The sequence below is a fragment of the Cyanistes caeruleus genome, chromosome 1 (genome assembly GCF_971803275.1).
Source record: "Cyanistes caeruleus chromosome 1, bCyaCae1.hap1.1, whole genome shotgun sequence".
Lineage (NCBI taxonomy): Eukaryota > Metazoa > Chordata > Aves > Passeriformes > Paridae > Cyanistes > Cyanistes caeruleus.
The window spans coordinates 129,019,912-129,040,072 of record NC_141701.1 but is presented as its reverse complement, the minus strand read 5'-3'; the positions used below and the strand labels follow the sequence as shown (position 1 = coordinate 129,040,072).

The 20,161-nt window shown below is 39.7% G+C and overlaps 1 protein-coding gene and 1 long non-coding RNA gene across 3 annotated transcripts in view; one reads left to right on the top strand and one right to left on the bottom strand.

Moving 5' to 3' along the window:
- The window catches only part of CALCR (calcitonin receptor), a 157,288-nt gene that overhangs the window by 62,211 nt on the left and 74,916 nt on the right, over positions 1 to 20,161 (bottom strand). For both annotated transcript variants that reach the window (XM_086857367.1, XM_086857375.1), the window contains exon 2: positions 7,196 to 7,283. In XM_086857367.1, coding sequence (XP_086713493.1) covers positions 7,196 to 7,283 — 88 coding nt within the window. The remainder of the gene's footprint in view (positions 1 to 7,195; positions 7,284 to 20,161) is intronic.
- On the top strand, positions 5,719 to 6,970 carry LOC147655897 (uncharacterized). Its single transcript, XR_015278035.1, has 3 exons — positions 5,719 to 5,833; positions 6,056 to 6,166; positions 6,807 to 6,970. It is a non-coding gene; the product is annotated as an uncharacterized LOC147655897 (long non-coding RNA).

Sequence of the window (20,161 nt, the reverse complement as noted above, 5' to 3'; positions counted from 1 at the left end):
CACACATTTAGGCCAGGAACTCACTCAGACAGATTGAAAATATGGATGAGTTGTGTCACTAAAACTCATCAGTGGCAATAACCTAATGGCCTCCAGTAAAACGAAAGCAAGTTGGATAAAAGTTGGAGTAATAACACTTGATTTATAATTGTCTCTTAAATTATCTTTTTTATTATTACTATTATTTTAATTTTTTTAAATTTTCTTTCTACTAAACACAATGACTCAGATTTTCAAAGTTAATTGCCCAAAAATATTTCCAGGCACTTTTTATGTAATTGAATAGCTTGTGTGTGAAATCAAATTAAGGGGTTCTGTGACATAAGTATGACACTGGGATTGTACATCTGTGATGTGCTCTTTAAATCTACTCTTTCCTTTGATTGCTATTCCTCATTTTTGTTTGCCTGGATTTGAAAAGCTGGCCTTGGAAGCTTGAACACAATTTTCTTCTGCCTTAAAATCAGATTACCACTTCAGCAGATTAATGAAATATTAATTTTGTGGCTTGCTGGAGGTGGAAAAGTCATATCCCTGTTTGATACTGGGGTTTTTACTATGCATAAGAGAATCCCATACCCACCCCCCAGAAGTTGACCTCCCAAAAGCCTGACCTCCCAAAGTCAGCCCAGTGGGCTGATGATCCAGCCTTTATATACCTGCAGTTCAGTCAGACAAGGATTTTGACGCAGTTTGTGGTGTCAGATGTTATTATTTGTTTTAGTCTTCCTCACTTCTTACTGAAGAGTCAGAAAAAGGCAAAGGGGGCAGGAAGAAATCTCTGGGTCATTATTCTCTTTTCAGAAATAGCAGAAGCTTGGGTATGACTGCATAGGAGGGAAAGCTTAGTGTGTATCATGTTAATGGGAGAGGCTGGGAATGTCCCATGAATAGCTGTGTATCAGTATTTGTATAAACTCTCATGGAATTCATGATTTTGACTCACCTCTGCTACTATGTTTTAATTGTTATGTCAATGTACTTTAGAAATTAAGAGTTAAAAGGTACATTTATACCACAAAAAAGCCAAGGCAAATTAATCTTCGTCTGGCAGCTACCTACAAATATTGAACCTAAAAAATATGGAACAAATTTTGAATGTTCAGAGTCCATTACTGCACATAAAAAAGCCTTCCCATCCATTCACCAGATACTTCAGATGGAAATATAGATAATGTTTATACAATAAAGGAATGCCTCATTCATTCATAAAGATTCTTTATTAAGGAGAAATAAATAATTCACAATAATCAATGTGATCATTGCTTGAAAATGCACTGAATTCTTCAGAAGAAAACAGTTTAAGTGATGTCCCATGCAGCAGTTTAGCAGCCGTACATATGATGTCACTCCTAAAAGTCCAAGTAAATGACGTCATACATACGACCACCAAGCCACCACGTGACAAATGACTATATAAGAAAGTGAATTATCATTACAAAGAGAAATAACAGGCTGCTGGGAATGCTGAAGTTCACTTTATACCTAGAATGAATAAAGGATTCTGAGTAAGCAATTTGGCTTCATTGTGAAACTCTCAGGAATGAACAAACAGTGACCTGGTTTCTGTAAGAGAAACTGATGTTAACCTGTGCAAGACTGCCCATTTCTGCAAGGGAGAATCCAGATAAAGTAAGTATAAAATTCTTTCACTTTTGTCCCCACAAAATATTGGACATGATGAACAAGCATCTCCAAATATTTTTCTTCTGCCATCAAGGAGCTTGCAGGACACTAATAATAACTGTACATGACATTTAGGAAAAGAAGGCATTTTTAGCTGTCTTTCTTTTTTCCCTCCTTCCACTAAATATAGTAATTTAGCAACAATTATTGGTGAGCTCAGACTAGTAGAAAATCTGGATGCTCTAACTTTTTTTTATTGATTTCAACAGCTCAAACATTCACTTGGTATAGTTCTTTTAAAAGTGCTGTGTGCAGTCATCTCTTTATGGATCACTAAACTCCTGTTCTTCAATCCATCACATTTTAGAGCAAGAGCTCAGTATGATTTAGAGGAGTTGCAGAGCCGCTCTCATAGTTTGATTATGTTTGAACTACTTTTCACAACTGCTAGTGTTGGGACAGATAAGAAAACAACTGTGATACCTTAGGAAGGTCATTAGCATGTGGTATTCAGTAAACATAACCATTTATATCCATCACAAGTGTGCTAGGAAGCAGAAGGCAATTTCTTTGGGGAAATACTACAACATGACATGTTTCACTTAATCACTGAATGTTAGAATTTTCCCATACACTACTGCTGTTGGAGCAGGATGGTAATTATCTCAGTGAGATCCCATATGACTAACATGGCAGATTTTGGCAGCTGTTTAAACAAGCATGAGCTTATCAGGAACAGTAGTTGAAGACAAGGTTGTTGTAATGAAAAGCAAGTCACAAATCTTATAGTTCTTTTCCATTGCTACAAGATTTCCTTACATGAAGAAGCTTTACTTTCCTTTTAGCCTGATGGAAACTGGGCTAATCCAGAATACTTCATAGATATTTTCTTGCAGGCTTGATTATCCTCTTGTGAGAGGCCTCTTTACTGCAATCAGCTGCATAGCAACAGCCTTGTTTTGCAAAAAGCAAAGATGTAGTCAAAATGTCCTGATCATCCCTGAAACTGGGTGAATAGAACAGAATACAGCATTCCTATTTCTTGAGAAATGATGAGCAGCTTGACTCTCACATTCTCACACTAATTCTTAACACCTTAAAATATCAGTTTACTTTCCAGAGATTCCCTTGTGTGAGAACAGGTTCAGAACTTTTGAGTGCACATACTTACAGCATGAAGCAACCCATAAATAGTTGCACAGGGAAGTGTGCCTGCAGAACAACTGCTTCCAAAGGTACAGTCTAAGGTGATGAGACCCAGGGTGATCTCACCATCCAAGGCTGGGGAAGACCCTGGGCTGCCAAAGGTGCCAGAGATCAAGAAGGCTCAGAAGAAGCGAGACAAAGGAGGCTGTGATGGATCTTCAGCAGCTCTTCTGGCCCATGGGAGATCTGCTCTGGACCACATGCTGGAGGAGATGCCGTCTAAGCAGGAAAAGGCTTGTTCTCACAGCACCTGCACAGGCATGGGTTTCAGAGATGCACAGTGAGAACCTCTGAGCAGAGCAGGAGCAGGAGCCCAGCAGAATTTGTGGCCACACCAGTCCACCAGTGTGTGTTGCCCTCCCAGCTGTGAGGATCAAACAGGTGCACCATGGGCAGCTCCCCCATCATGGTGAAAAGTGCTTGACTAATGGATTCTGGGGACCTGAACCTGCCCTACCACAACTGTATTCCAAAATACACCAGTTTGTGCAGTTACTGAAAATTACATTTATGTTTTCATATAATTAGTTTTCAATGTTTTGTGAACCAAAATTATTCACGAGTCTCTCAGGAGATGGAAAGAAGAACCAGACTCTGCGTCTCTTTGTGAATGAGGCTTGGTAACAATTTAACAGATTTGGACTTTCTGAATGTGAAGAGTTTGTTTTTCACTCAGAAAGAATTTATTTTAAAATACAATATTGGTATAGTGGGTCTAATTGAAAATAGTGTGGCCATCAGCTGCAGCATCCGTTTAGTCCTTACCATGCATGTTGTGGTTGGCTCAGGACACAAAATTGGAGTATGTGGGAAAAACGACTTCATCAATCCTCATTTCCAGGGCCATTTGTAGGCACAGTTCTTACTTGACAAAATAAGGCAGAGAATACACCCCTCTTCTGTCAATGTTCTGAAAAATTGATTGGTCACACAGGAAAGAGACCCAAACCTTCTTTGTCTTCCTCATTCTCAGCATTTTGATGCTGCTGGGCACACTGTGCTGATGCTCCATCCTTCTTGTGAAGAGAAATGGGCACTGAGGACATGAACTAATTGCTCCAGCATATCAGGGCTCATATACTTGAGGAAACAAATCTCAGTAACATTCTGTGGCTCTCAATAATTGAAAAAAATGAGACAGCATCAGTTTAAAATGAACTATGACATAATGAAAAACTAAAGTTTCTAATGAAATTCCCTTTGTGTAGTACAGGACTATATGATGATGCATTATTGCGCATCCAAAAGCAAGGGAATCCATCAAAGAGGAACACAATAGAGAGTTGACTTTATTTCTAAAATAGGTTTTGGAACAGCTGATGTTTCAGGGTTTTTTTGACAAAAATTACAGATCTGTACATGGAAGTGCTATTTACTCTATGTGAAAGATTATGTGCATGAAAGAGATGGTTTCTATCAGAAGGTACCAAAACCACCTGGTGACAAGTCTAAAGGAGGTGGTGGGGAGGAAGTGGCTGTGCATACCAAGTAAGTAGGGTCTGTGGCAAAAAATTGAAGGAGAGATACAAGAATAATCTGAGGAAGCCTTCTGCAAAAGACTAACACTGTATAGAGGGCAGGGTGTGCTCCAGCTCTGAGGTTGTGTTAGGGAATCACAACTACACTAAGAAAAGAGATTTCAGGTAAAAGTCTCCCCTACTCAATAGGGGTGACCACGACAGGGGATCCACCTAGATCCCACCCTAGAGTGGGTCAAACAGCACAAACAGAGAGCCTGGAGCCCAGAGGAGAAATCAAGGTCCTCAAAAGGTTGTGTTGCTTTGCAACAGCTTGTAATGATCAACTGGGTCATGAGAGGATGACAGAAAACCATCAATATCATCAAAGAAGGGAGATCTAGAGGGTGCTTTGTGGGGTGGGTAGAGGAGAGGGATGGGAGATCACTCCTGCCTGTGTCACAAATAACCTTAATTACTATATTATCCTCAGCCTCAGTGGCTGACAGGTCTCACAGTTCTTGGAACAAAGGAGTGATTTGAAGAACCAATAGAGTGAGAACAGCCTTTGTGAAAGAGAGACACCCTTTACTCGTTACAAATCATAAATGAAATGCAAAAAATGATGGCTTCTACCATCTACAGATGAGGAACTTTTGGAAAAATGACTCAGGCAAAACATTTTTCACATTTGATCTAATAGCAGTATTCTGGGTAAGCTTCATGAAGGAAACAAATCTTGTTCATGGTCTGCTTCTATGACTGTGGCTTCTTCACTACCAGAAGAAAAATTAATCTAAGAGATGTCAAAGTAGAGCACAGAATGCCCACTGCAGTGGGGAAAGAGGGCACATAGAGATTGGAAGCGTGAAAATGTAAGTTAAATTATCCATTGAGGTCAGAATGTGAAGTGTCCTTTGGTGCAAAGATATTTAAAATGAATGCAGATCTCACTGAAGAGTTTTTAAAAGAAATCCTAGCCCTGGAGAGCTGCAGGAATGAGCACAGAATGAACATTGCACACATGCTCTCATGGGTGAGAGATTTAAAAGATCTGGGAACAGCAGGGCAAGGATCAGTCCTTCAGGGCTGACCTACTAATCCATGCTGTAGGTCAAAGCACCTCAAGTGCCCAGAAGTGCTGTTGACAATTTTAGTTATCAGAATGTTTACAGTCCTGTCACTTGACTGGGAGCAAAATAAGCTCTGTTCTTTCATTTGGCATTGGCTTTTAATAGGAATAATTGCTGTTCCTTGTCAAGACTCCTATCAAGATACTCAGATCAGGTGGGATTCAACCCAGAAGGAAGCTGGTCTTCCTCAGGCTCTTTGTAACAGACATCTCTGACCATGGGTGACTTCATAGCCAGTGCATTGTCACATGCACCCTTGTTGGATAGGTAGAACAGCCAGCCCAAATGGTCACAAAAGCCACAATACTCCAGTATACCTCAGGGTAGAAGACTTCTCTCAAGCATGGAGATGACTCCTCAAATCATTAACTAATTCTGGACAAATTATTTTGGGACCAAGTTAGCAGAAATGTATTAACTATCTCCAATTCTTTCTCTATCTCTTCAGCAGTTTTTTGATGGAGGGTCCTAATCCTGAACCATTAATTCAATATTTTCTTTGCTGTTCTCCTGGATCATCCAATTTAATTGTTTTCTTTTTACCTCTTTTTACCTTTTTTACCCCTTTTTACCTCCTTCTCTCTCATTCTCTTACTGTTCTCTACTTTCCTTTTTTATCTATATAAATTTAAGTGACAAACAGTGCTGTGGACAAGCTCTGCTAGGCTGAGAGGAGAGGTACAGCCCAATGAGTAAACCAGGCAGAGCAGCTGCTTATGGTCTCCAACATATTTTCTGCAACATGTGAGTTTCCTCTGCTTCTACAACATGGGATTTGGAAGGAGAAGGAGAAGGAGAAGAAGGAGGAGGAGGAGGAGGAGGAGGAGGAGGAGAAGGAGAAGGAGAAGGAGAAGGAGAAGGAGAAGGAGAAGGAGAAGGAGAAGGAGAAGGAGAAGGAGAAGGAGAAGGAGAAGGAGAAGGAGAAGGAGAAGGAGAAGGAGAAGGAGAAGGAGAAGGAGAAGGAGAAGGAGAAGGAGAAGGAGAAGGAGAAGGAGAAGGAGAAGAGCTAGAGTTAGATGGGGAATAAGGTGGCAGACATCATGCAAATTATTTTTACCACACCAGGGTAGTGAGTAGTACTTACTCCCAGTAGCATCATTCAGACATATGCTGATCATTCTGTAACTTAGGCTCAATTCTGACTGCCTGTAATGTCTATGATTTTATGATGATCACTAATAATTTGAGGTTTCACAAGTAGAGATTATCAAAAGGATTCAATTTATGAGAGAGGTATTTAGTGAGGCAGAAATGAATTTACCACATGTTTAGAACAACAATTAATCATGTTGCATACATTAAAATAAATGTAATGTTGATATAAAACAGCTGAAAATAGCACTTGAACTAATGAACAGATTTGTATGATTATTTTTTGTTTCAGTTGCTTTCCTAATAGCAGATCAACTATAAACAGTGAAAATCAATCACTACTTAAGTCAGTTTGTCTCATAGAACAACTTTAAGGGCAGTTTTCAAACACACGTATTCCCATGATATGTTGTAGCCTGTAAAACATAGAAATTAAAAGTAATATGCATAACCTTCTTCAGACTTGCAGTTCTGTCTTACCAAGAAACAATGAGCTCAAAAAAACTTGAGCTTTCAAGTTCAAACTTTTATTAGATAACCATCTTTTGAAATTATTAGTAAGGAGACTCTTTCCTTCACCTGTGGAGTATAACAAGTATAACTTGGTACTCATTTTTCCCAACATCACCACAAGTTTAAATACGGCAGGTGTCATGAGCAGTTCAGTTTTCTTGTACTTACAGTTAGAAGGATGATGAGTAAGAAGCAACTCTGGGTTGTTTTTTTCATTGTGGAGTCTTCTTGGAGAGACACGACGTAGATGACCCTTCTGGGAATTAAACAACAGAAATAAAAGCATTATTGGACTTTTCATGTTAAGATAAATTCCTTGTCTTGGTGTATGAGCATATTTTTAGACTTAGACTGAACTCTGTGTGTGTGATTGTTTGAGCACCCCCAGACTTACATGTGCTCAAGTTTGGTCTAACTGGAGGTTGGTATGCTTTAAATTTAGTCTTCTTTGTGAATCTCTGGTGGTGAGTACAGAGGACGTGGGCTACAGCTCCATGTTACTGGGTCAACAGCAGCAGATCTGAGTTAAGCTCTGTGTCTCTGCCAACTCAGGCTATCTTGATTGTCCTTTTTCAGCTGCTTCTAAGCTAATACAGAGCTGCAGACCTATGAACAATCTGAGTGAAACCTGACCTGCAAAACCCAGAAAGATCCAGTTTGCAAATAAGTGTGACAGCAGCTCAGAAGACATGTTTATGGGGCTACAGAAAGCCAGAGTCTGAGTAATCTCAAGCTAGGTGGACAAGCAGGTGTGGCAGGAAAAGAGAAACTGGGAACACCATGGGATTGCACTCTCCATTATGCAGCTGGGTGGCTGGGCTGTGGATAGACACAGCAGTGTAAGCCTCAGGCCATCGAGCTTGACTGCTTCAGCATAAGGTACTGGGGAGCAAGAGCATGGACATGACTCCACAGGTTTGAAGAGAACTGGATCAGCAAATTTTTGTTTCTCTGGGTTTTTTCTACATCAACATATATCCGGCTTATCTGGAAAATTATCCAGGGGCCATCAGGTAAAATCTTATTGCTTCACAGTTGTGGGAGTTCAAGCAAATAAAGCTCTTTGCATTAACACATCATCTTAAGTTTTATAAAAATGTAAGTTCTGCATTAAAGTGAGAAATGCAGCTTTTTTCAATACACATTTTTGCCTTCTGATGCCTCACAGACCACTCGAGGTGTATGTGCTGAGCAACATAGGACATGTGGCTGTGATCACCTTCAGTCACAGTAACACAGTGAGCACTCACACACCTTCGTTTTTCAGACAGCTTGAAAACTAGAAGTTAGGTGTTTTCTACATGGACAAACAATCCTGTGACCACCCTACACATTTGAAACTCATAAATTTAATGGGAAAAAGGCACAGGGACCTGGATGCTTAGTCCAGCTGACATGCAGTGAATAACACAGTAACTTGTATAACATTTGTCTCAGCAACAGCGTTGTAACAGCTTTTGTCATCTTTAAATGGTCTGGAAGGGCACCCACTTTCAGAGGGGAAACGAGATATTGTCCCCATCTAAAGCAGAAATATGTAATGTCAAAATGTAGTAAAGGTGTGGCACTTCCACTTCAATGTAGCACATGTGATCCAGTGGGATCATTGCAGTCGTGTCACTCAGATTACAAAAAACATAAAGTGATGGCAGACAGGGCTCAGAGGATTTGTCTCTAATAGGAAGTAGTTCTATTACTGTCTGAATCTTCCCAGAACCTTTCTGCTGTGACAGAGGTAATGCAACACTCAAATGTTACAGAAAAAATACGTGGTTACACAGTGGGCCACAAACTTGCATTTGAGTATTTGAGGCAGATAATTCAAGCAAAAACTGGACACCTAGATCAGAGCAAAATGCCTGGAATTGTCTGCATATTTTCCAGGCTCTTCCCTGCAGTCTGTATTGGTTCAAACTAACAATAAAGCTTAATGAAGAACATATAAACAATGGCTTTTGGACATCTGTACAGCGAGCAGACATACAAGCAGGAGTATGTGCAGGTACACACTGTACTGCAAAGTGCTCTGCAGCGTGGTGTAAAGCCAGGCTGGTGGGTGCCTCTGCTCTTGGTAGCCTCATCACTTCTGCTGCATCTGTAGGGATTTAGTATCAAGTAGGCAAACGAAGCACTTTGCCTTACAAATTATCGACAGCTGTAAAATACACAACAGCTCCTACCAATAGCAGAGGAACATGATACTGTGACTGAGAAAGCATAAGCAAAATCAACATCAGCTGGATTTACCTGCTATATGTCTGCTTTTCCTGCACTTTGTGCCAAGAGTGCCTGCAGCACCATGCTGGGTTACAGCTGTAGATGCAGGTAAATCTTATCCTCATGAGATTTTCTGAACATTTGTTACTATGTACTGAAGGAGCTTTTTAAAATGTTTCTTGTTCCTGTCTCTCCTAATTAAAAAATAAGCCATCTGTAAAATATTTAACACAGTATTTTCCCCTGTGTTAACTAAAATGACTTCACCATATGATACTACATATGAGTAAATGAGTAAGAACTATTTCCCATGATGAATCTTAGCTAGTCTATTTATTTCTAGTAATTTTTCTTTTAGCCAGCTGTAACCACAGGAACGGCTGACATGCTATATAAAATCCAGCACCTTTTTTGTCTTTTTCAGTGGCAAAAATTTCAAGTATTGTTGAACAACAATATTTTAACTATCAAACTATAAAGCCCCTGACTAAGAAGAGTTTTTTTCTACTTTAACCATAAGACTGGCCCATAACACTACAGCATACTTAAGCTGGCATCAGTACTGGATCAAGGATGATATCTCATTGAAATTAAAAGGTACATGCAAATACAAAGTGTTGGTCAATGGGCAGGGCAGAAACAAGAGGGAGTCAGAAAGATTCACACAAGGGGAACCCCAGGAGATGGACCCTATCAGTCTCCAGACAGAGGAACAAATCAACATCTCCATGGCTCTGATCCCATCATCCAGTGATGGGGTTCAGGAGTGAGTGACACAACAGCCAAGCTGGGATGTGCAAAGCAGTATGCTCAAGTGCCTGCTGTTTTGGGTCTTTTGTGTAAGAAGGATCACCTTTTTACACAGACACAATAGCCCATGGGCAGCGTGCTTGCAGCTGGAGGAAGGCTGGGCAGCCCAGAGCACTGGAGCTATGCTATCAGAAGCAGAGGGTGGAAGCAGAAATGAGTCTGCTCCCTGTCACACTGTATTAGGAATGGCAAAAGTGATGACACAGACTCTCTAGCCTTAGTTGCAAAAGACAGCACTTTTAATTCTTTCAGATCTTCTATAGACAGTTCCTAGAAGGTCCGAAAAGGTAAAGCTTTCATTGGTCATCAAACCAACACATCACCTTCACTGGACAGTTAGGAACAACATCCCTTGGCTGTTTCTTGCAAGTAAACAACAAGGAGCAAACAACACCTGCAAAGGTTGTTTTCCGTCTCTAAGGACTGTTTGGATATCTCCTCATGATTCTTCAGGCCAGAGAGAGAAAGTTGCATACTTGACTTTCCCACAGGCTCAAGCCAGTGCCTGAGGCCTAAAAATCTCTTCTTTGACCACTTTCAGTTCCCACAGCTCCCTGGTGCATGCTCACATCCTGACTCAACCACACGTGGGCTTCCATGGCAGTACCCAGGGAGGCTGCTCTCCATGGCCTCTTCTGGCTGCTCAGGACCACCTGACCTGTGCTGACCACAGCCACACTACAGGGCCACACTACAAAGGGGTCAGGAAATTAGTTTTCAGCTACATAATTTTCAAATAAATTTAAAGGGAGTTTGAAATTTATTTATTTTTTTACAGTTACAGATGGAGAAGCAATAATATTTCAGCTGTTTTAAGAATAGGTATTGCAGATGTTTTAAGGTTTGCATGAGTTTTTTCTGAGATGATGCTTATTACCATAAATGACAGGAATTATAGATAATGTATGGATAGTTCTTGGGATCACCAGAGCTTATGTAAGAATGACTATTATGGCAATGTAATACAGTTTAAAATTACACCAAAATCTTTTCACTTGCTGAAGTTCCCAAGCAGGTTTTAGGTGCTATGCTGATTCCTGTTCCTATAATATTTAGCTTTTTTCCCTAGGTCCAATGATGTCCTTACTCAAGTTAAGTTAGTATAACATGCTTCATGCATTTAAATTTCAAAATACCCATATCTAAATATTAGATATTAGTCATAAGCAAATTGCTAAACCCCAGTACTTTTCCATGATTGTATTAATTCTTCAGCTCCTGTTGCTTATAATAGTTATATACAAGATTTCTGACTGTTATTTAAACTAGAATATTGTTCTTTCTTTGCAAATGTAGCATTTATGTAGCTCATTATGTGCTAAGGTATTCCTCCTGCTTCAGCTATAATAGTAATACCACTGACACCTTGGGATTATACCTGAAACTTATCTGAGGATAAACACAGCATCCTACTCTGATGTAATGACATCTCTTTTGTTTCTGCCCAGATGTCTACAGGTGTAGTACTGTGCTGAACATGTCTTTAGTTACAATTACCATTATCCAGAAGTGGAGACAGCTCTCCCTGCACAGCCATTTCCACAAGACCAACAAGGGAAGTCAAATTTAGTCAGAAAGCAGGGTGTAAGAGGAAGATTTAAAAGAAGGCAGTAGAGAAGGCAGTAGAGAAGGCGAGAAGGCAGGAAGGCAGGAAGGCAGGCAGGAAGGCAGGAAGGCAGGAAGGCAGGAAGGCAGGAAGGCAGGAAGGCAGGAAGGAAGGAAGGAAGGAAGGAAGGAAGGAAGGAAGGAAGGAAGGAAGGAAGGAAGGAAGGAAGGAAGGAAGGAAGGAAGGAAAAGAAAGAAAAAGAAAGAAAAAGAAAGAAAAAGAAAGAAAAAGAAAACTTTGATTATTCTGCTCTAATAAATCTGCAGTGCCGTCTTTCACTGCTGACATATCTTTGGATAAAGAAATGGTTGTAAAAATGGTTTTTAAAACAGGAATTTGAGGACTTGTAGCTAAATGCAGAAGTATGATGCTAAAATCTCTTTCTCAGTGTGTTTATTATATTCAGAAACTTTGAAACTTCTCTTGCAACCTTCCTATTAGGCTACAGGTTCTTTTGAGAGCTTCCTTTAGACTCCATGAAGCTTTCTCAGGGTGGATGACTGGCTGGGTACACACCTCAAACCACAAGGTCTCTATGTTTTCTTACCTAGATAAGGCTTGCAGCCCCTCCTGGGGAGTGCCTTGCCATTCAGCACAGAAGGCACCAACCTGCTCTGCCTGCATTACCTCTGGACTGGGAAACACTGGGCAGACAGCACTCAGCTAGGCACAGGCAAGCCAGCAGATCCTGCTGCTGAGTGTTTAAGGTGCTTGGATCCAGGGAGGAGCTTGCAGGTCTGTGTGTGTGTAGCCAAACATGCAGATAGTTTTGAGGAAAGTATATTATCCCCTCACTCCCAGTGGGATATTTTACCCCTGGGTTCCTAATTTAGGCTACTGCTTTGGAACAGGAATGAGCTGTATATCACACTTCTACCATCTCAAGTCTTGTGCAGACCAGAACTGTAGTTATAACCCCATCAGGCACAGGAAATGCAAGGAGTTTAATCCTCATGTCTGAGATGGGAGTAGAGCTAGTCCCTCCTATTTCCTATTTCCAGTACATTCTCTAGCCATTAGCCTGCGGTAGTCTTGAAATGGTTTAAGTGGCACCAGGATATCCTGGCATTTCCAATAGAAATGGTGATTGCTGCTCAATTATTTCTCATATGCTAGAAAACTGGTGACCCAGGCAGAGAGATGGGTTTCCTTACAGCCTCTAGCCAAGAGCCCAGGGAGATGAGGCAAGGCAGAAGATGTATCTACTGCCTTCTACTCCTGTACTCCCTGTGGCTTACCTTTGTACAGCACCTCAATGTTTTGTCTAAGATTCCTTTCCATGTGAGGGTCCCCAGAGAAATAAAAATTCTGAATTCTCAATTTCTGGTGTCAGGCACATAAAGACATTGCAACATTAAAATTGCAGGTATCTAGGACACTTGCTTATCTCGTTCATTTTGGGAGTCTTGGAGACCCAAATGCTAAGCTGTGTGATGACTGCTCAGTTGTTATTGTAACAGATCACAGTTTCCATTAGGTTGCCTGGTGGAGATTGTGAACTACATCTTGAGTGTGGCTATGTTAACAAACTGAAGCTATCAGCCATGGCAAATAGGCAATTTCAGATTACACAGAGAAAATGACCAAATAATTCTGCTTTATTGATTCATTTGGATTACATGGGAGCTGCAACACTTCATTTTTCCATTTAAAACCAGTCAGCAAAAAGAGGTTATTTTACCTTAGGTTTCCCTTTAACCAAATCCTTTCCAATATACTGGACAAAAGTAGGAAGAAAGTAGCTACAAACTTGCCTGTGTCTATTTTTAAGGTAATCACAAAGTTTTCTAAGCCCCCACAGCACATATCTGAGCAGCCAACGTCATCATACACACCAGTGAGGAAACTGAAGATGGTGGTTCTTAGACTGGATTATACGACAGAGACAATAATATTTTGAAAGAAAAAAAAAAACCACCAAAAAAAAAAGCAACAAAAAACCCAAGAAATATGATTCAAATGAAAATTATGTATCTATGACTTAAAAAATATATGAGCCAAATTATCCAGATTTTCAGGAAAGGCTGAACATTTTATGAAACAAAAGACAGTAAAGCATCAAAGGAATTAGAGGAGCTGATCCTTTCTACCTGCAGGGCATAACTTAGGAGGGGAGTGCTGAGGTATCTGTCTGAGCACTGACACAAATCTCATTTGCATTACATGTAGATATGGGTGGGTGTTGTACTTCTGCTTCCTCTAATGACTAAATTGAGGGTGACACCTACTGCTTATTAGTAGCCAAAAAAAATCCCAGCAGCCAAAAATCCCCCAACTTCAAAGCTTAGGAAGCCATTGCTAATGACCATCTTGGCTGTTGGACAAAGGGTTTTATGAGGTTGCAAGTAAAAGCAAAGAAAATTTCAGGAAGAGACTAGCAAGGATTTGCTGGCAGACAAAGCTTGGAATACTTACACAAGCCAGAATGTGTAATTTGTTTCAAAAAACTCAGTCTTTTGCAAATGTCTTCTGTGAAGTATTTTAGCCCAAAACATTAACAGCAGTACGTGAAGGGTTGCATACCAAGCAATTCTGGAGTTCAGCATCTACAGGACCCTCATTGCATTTCTTAGAATTTGGCAATATCGTTCTGTTTTACCCAGAAACAGTGCCTGAGGGACAAGGTTTTGCGCCTCTGCACCTCAGGCTCTGGAGATACAAACAGACAGTTTGTATCCCTTTAACACTGGTTAAAGGAAGGGGTTTAGAGATGGAGGAGATGGTGAATAATGAGAACATCTGCCCCTGCATAGATCAATTTAAGCTTCTGTGGAATTGAAATTAAAAGAAAATTTACTTTTATGTTTTTTCTGTGAAAGAAGAAACAACACATGCAATTAAATTTTTACTTCAGCTATAATGCAGCACAGAGAGTGGATCACACTGTGACTCTGGAAAATGAGTTAATTGCCTTCTATTCAAAGGATACACTCTTGAAATAATCTCAGTGTAACAAAGCAATGATTGCTCACATAAGAATTACATCAGGCTCTCAGCACCCATCAAAGTATCATAGAGTGGTTTGTGCTGGAAGGGACCTCTAAATATCATTTAGTTCAAAACCCCTCTGCCATGGGCAGGGACACCTTCCACTGGCCCCAGATGGGGCCCAAGTTGCTCAGGACCCCATCCAGCCTAGTCTTGAACACTTTGGGGATGGGACATCCAAAACTTCTGGGCAATTTGTTCCAGGGTTTCATCTACCTCACAGTAAAAAATTTTTCCTAAATATACAGTCAAAATCTACCTTCTTTCAGTTTTAAACTATTGAGCTTTTCCTGTGACTACAGACCCTGGTAAAAAACTTTGTCCCTACCTTTCTTGTAAGACCCTGTAAGCTACTGAAAGGTTACAATAAATGTCTCCCTAGAGCCTTCTCTCCTCCAGGCTGAAGACCTCCAGCTCTTTCAGTTTATCTTCATAGGACATATCTCCAGCTCTTTGATCATCTTCATAGCCTCCTCTGGACTCATTCCAACAGGTCCACATCTTTCTAACACTGGGGACCCAGAGCAGGATGCAGCACTCCAGGTGGAGTCTCATCAGAGGGAGCAGAGGGGCAGAATCCCCTCCCTTGATTTACTTGCCATGCTGCTTTGGATACAGCCCAGGATACAATTGTCATGTCACAATGTTCATACTTGATAGTGAAGGCTTTAGGTTTTTTTTTTTTATTTTCTATTATCAAATTTTAAATACTGAAGTTAAATGAAAACCTTACCATTCTGAAGCAACACTCATTTACTCATTTACTAGCTCTGTTTTCAGTAATGGATAAGAAGATAAAACCAGCAATATTTTAAAAAAAACTTGCTAAGTGCCAGGAAATACTGTCATGTTAAAATCAAATATTTCCAGTCTGTGGAACAAAGAAGCAGAAAAAAACAACTGGAAAGCAGTGAAAGAAAGCAGAGGGATAAAAACTATAGCAGAGCATTCCTGCTGTTCTGAGTGCTGAATAGTGGGACTAAATGAAGCAGCTTTGGCCACTGGTCCACCATCCAACAGATGAGCGCAACCACACTGCAGGAATGCCTAGTTCACTACAGAACACTCCTCAAAGCAGAACACTTCCTTGCCATTTTGCTACATCATTATGAATCTCTGGATTAGCATGTCACACAGTAGCACAGTAAACTTTTAGCCTTTTAGGCCCAGCTGTGAAATGTCTTTTCAAAAGTGTTTGCAATTTTTGGAGGACTTTGCAGCGGTGCTTGTACAATAAGAAAATATGCAATTATATAATCTTGGAGACAGCACAGCTTGGACACAGCCAAAAGCTTGAGATGAATACTACCCTGCTGTAAAACAAAGGTTTCAAAAGAATCATATACATTTATGTCAGACTAAAACTTTTCTCATAGCCTGCAAAATTAAAGCAGAAATTTAGAATTACTTTCTCTATATATAATATTTTAACACAGAATACAGCTTTCACAGTCCTTATAACCTGGAAAATAACTTTTGTGGGTAAGATTAATACTATTAGTATAATTTAAAAGGAGAATTGTGTGGGTAGAGCTAAATATACATTGCTAAAGAAACTGAAATATACTACAGAGTTTCAGTCAAAACTTTTGGGTTGGGGAAAAAGCCATATCAATTGTTGCCTTATAACTTTAGCTGGAACAGCATCCCAGATGTACTGGACATACAGCCTAGATCTTACATACCAAAGATGCCTGTCAATGTATTTAAAAATACTCTAACAAATACTTGAGTTCAGTGAAGCAAGAATATAATGACAAGGCAGACCTGGATGGACTTTGGAAGCACACATGAAGAGTTAGGGAGTAGCAAGAAAAACTGCAGGATAAGAGATGAATGTAAGGTAACTTTTCCAATTACCAAATCATTTCTGTATCACACTGGAAGAATCTCCAAATAATTGGATAAGTATAACCTCGTACATGACATTCTTCCCTCTTGGATCAATACTTATTTTGGTCAGTACTTTCTTGATTTCATGTATTAAGTTTTTGCTAAAAAATGTTCTTTTGGTTGCAGTGCATACTGCAAAGTAAAACCATCTATTTAATATTTATTTTCAGCCAGTTCCTTCTCAGTTTTTTCATTCAATCCTTCTCCAGGCAAACTCCCACTGCTCTTTTTTTTTTCATCCTAAGCATACATTCCTATAAAATTATTTGAAGCAAGTGAATATTTTATGGGGTGGGCAAAAAACCAAGAAAAATATTATAAGTTCTTATTATGTCAATGTTTTTATATAAGTCATATAAAGTGTGAAAAATCCTGTGAGTAGATTGTTTTAAATCAAATGCACATGACATACATTTAAAGCATTTTTTTCCCACTTGGCAGAATAGCCCATGCTACAGCTGGATGTAGGTTTCAATTCTACCTCAAGAAATATGGGTCTATGTGGAAATAATGCATTTTTCTTGAGTCTGGCTCTAATTTTATAGCAGTTTTACTAATAATGAATAAAAATCTTGATTTTCATTTGAGGTCAGGGTATATCATTGTTGATCTCTAAGGGTTGTTGATCTAAGGCATTATGAGGGTATTTTAAATTCCATAATAGAAGGGGACAAGTTTGGGGACATTCAAACCCTCTTGTGACAGCCTCTGGCGAAGGCTTTGTGTGCCTGAGGTCTCAAATAACTTTTTAAGATACACCAGTTAGTTTACCTAAAGAATTTTTACCTCTGCTGATACATCTTGCTATACATATGCTCTTAAATTTTTATATCTACTGCAACACTGGTACTTCTATATCACACCTACCCTACAATGAGGAGAAAAGTGACCCAAAGCTGTCACTGCATTTTAAACTACTTTTACATCTAATCTAAAGATGAATAAAGATGCAATAATATAGTTATTGGTGGGGATATAAGGAAAAATTGGTGAATCAGCAAAACTACAATTATTTGCATCAGTTATTACAGATTATTTGAATATCATGGCTGTAGTGTTTGGATATTGTGTTGTCCCTGTCAGGAATTATGGCACCATTATCACAAAAGGTTAAATTGAATATAACCATTTAAAGTTCCAGTTTCAATTAGGGCAAAATCTACACATTTCTCCCTAAGGCATTATATATTCCTTTCAGAAGTTCAACAAGGAAATTTACATATAGGAAAGTACTATGAACTGACATTTTCCCAAGAGGTAGCTATTAGCAACTAAAAGTTCTGTTGAAGGCTTCCAGACTAACATACATGAAGAGATGTACTTTCAATGATAAATAGGCAGGTGAAGTTCACAGTGCTTAGGCTAAAATAAAGAGTAAAATGTGTTTTTGCCAAGACCTGCACAGAGAAACGAACTGTTTTCTTTGTAGTTCCTCTTTTTATCTGTAAATTTCAGGGCATTAGTGAGGAATACAGATGAGGGAATGGGAATCACCTGAACAGTGAGACAAGTCATTACTGGTGTAGCTCACTCATATGCTCCAAGAAAATTTTATAAAGAGCCTTGGTTCTTTGTCTGAAACATTGTTCTGGGTTTGCAGTCTGGACCTCGGGGTTCATCCAAGTGTCCCAGAGAAACAGCTGGATCCAGCTGAGACACAAGGTATTTGCAGGAAAACAAGATGGATAAAGCAGATGGTGGCAGAAAGATGGGAGTGTGCCTTGTGGGCTGAAAGATTGGTCATTACTCACTACCAGTATCAACAATGACCTTTCAGAAATGTCAGGTGCCAGCCCTGCAAACAGAAGCTCTGGTGACCTCTTCCTCTGCTGATAAATACTAATAAGCAGAAGAATTTCCATAACCACTTGTGGGGTTCAGAGTCCCAGCAATACCTTCCACAGATCCTAAAGACACATGGTTATGAATGACCAACATCTTATCCCAGAGGTTTCACTGGAACCCAAGTATTCATTGCCATTTCAGGAAAAAGGCTTATTTTTCTGGTAGATCAGTAGTGGATATAATAAAAAAAAGACCCCAAAAGACAAGAAAAATGGTGAAGCACAAGAAAGCCAGTACAAAGGAGAAACAAGCTTTCGCCACAACCTTCCCAGCCAGGAAGAGCAGAGCAGAGTGTTTGGATCTGTAAGTCTTTGCATCTTTCTGCCAAGATGAACTATCATGAATAAATTCTTGAGAAGTTAGGCTTGTATTAACCTGCATTTATTGAAGATCTCTTCAATATCCTTCTATCCTGCATTCTGAGGACAACAATGAGAATTCAGAATGACTCTGAGATTACAGGCTGTCATTTTGCTTTTGCTATCTGTTATGCAGGGGTAAGATCAGAGCCACATCCTCTAAAGTGTCAAGGTTCTCATTGCCTTCAGCAGAACTGCCCTTCTGTGAACCCTAGCTTTTTCTTCTTCCATTACACATGTTGAGTGGAGCTCTGAGAAAGCACAGGGAAGCTAACCTAAACACCTTGAAAAGGAAAATGGCATAACATGGGAATGGTTTCTTGTCACTTATGTTGGCCCCTCAGAGCCCATTAAATGGTATACTGATTTTTTATTTTTATTGGCCTCTTGGCAATGTCACTGTCCCATTTGATATTAATGTTATTATTCTAAAGTTAATTTATCTGATTTTGTTTTGTTTTCATGTGTTATTTTGTACATTCATGTGTTATTTTGTGATATTCTAGTCAGACAAATAATGCGTCGCCTAATTTTGTCCTGGACAGTCCACCAGTGAGGAACAGGGCCTCTCAAAAGCATTTTGCTGGCCAGGGCCATTAAGACAGACTGGGGGTAAATCATGGTGTGGTCTGGCTTCCACTGCTCCACTGTTAGGACTGGAAGCCTCTGGGGCCACTGCAGTTCTCAAGCAACTCAGCCGAAGTCCAACTATGATCACTTATAATGTATTTCTTAAGGATGCCAAAACTAACTCCAAATACTTCCTTATGCCAAGGTTTGCTTTTGGTAAAGTCTTGATACACACACTGGCTGAAGCCTGTCTTTAGCAGGATTTTATTTTGCTGGGGCAGATGAAACTAATTTCTGGCTCCAGTACCCAAAGAATTCAGAGCCAACCCCAGAATGACATCTAAAGTCACAAGGACAAGCCTCCAAGTTTCGTGTCAGCTGAAAACATAGAGTCAATTTTCCTTTCTGAGGAAATTTTCCAGACCCATGCAGATGCCAGGGGGCTGCTCTTAGTCTAGCATATAGAGTTGGGACTTGGATGCTTATGCAACAGCTAGGCTTAGGGTTTCCCCAAATCTTCCTACCAAATACAGCTGCAGAGACAAAGGATAATCTGGATCATAAATTGTAAAGTTTAACAAGAAAATAAATGCCTCCAGTGTAGCAGCCTATTTGTAGGACTTTACAAAATCAACCCCTGGAAGTAGTCTGTAATTCTCAGCAAGATTTTTCCTGTTACACCATAGGTTGCCAACTTTAGTATTTATTTCACTGGCAATAAATTAAAAGACCTGAAACTTTAGACTCTCTGTGATGTTAAAAACTTCAAATATCCATCCATGATCTATAGCTTCATATGGAAAAATAATAGACGGTCTCTTCCATAAATTACATTGCCAGACAAAA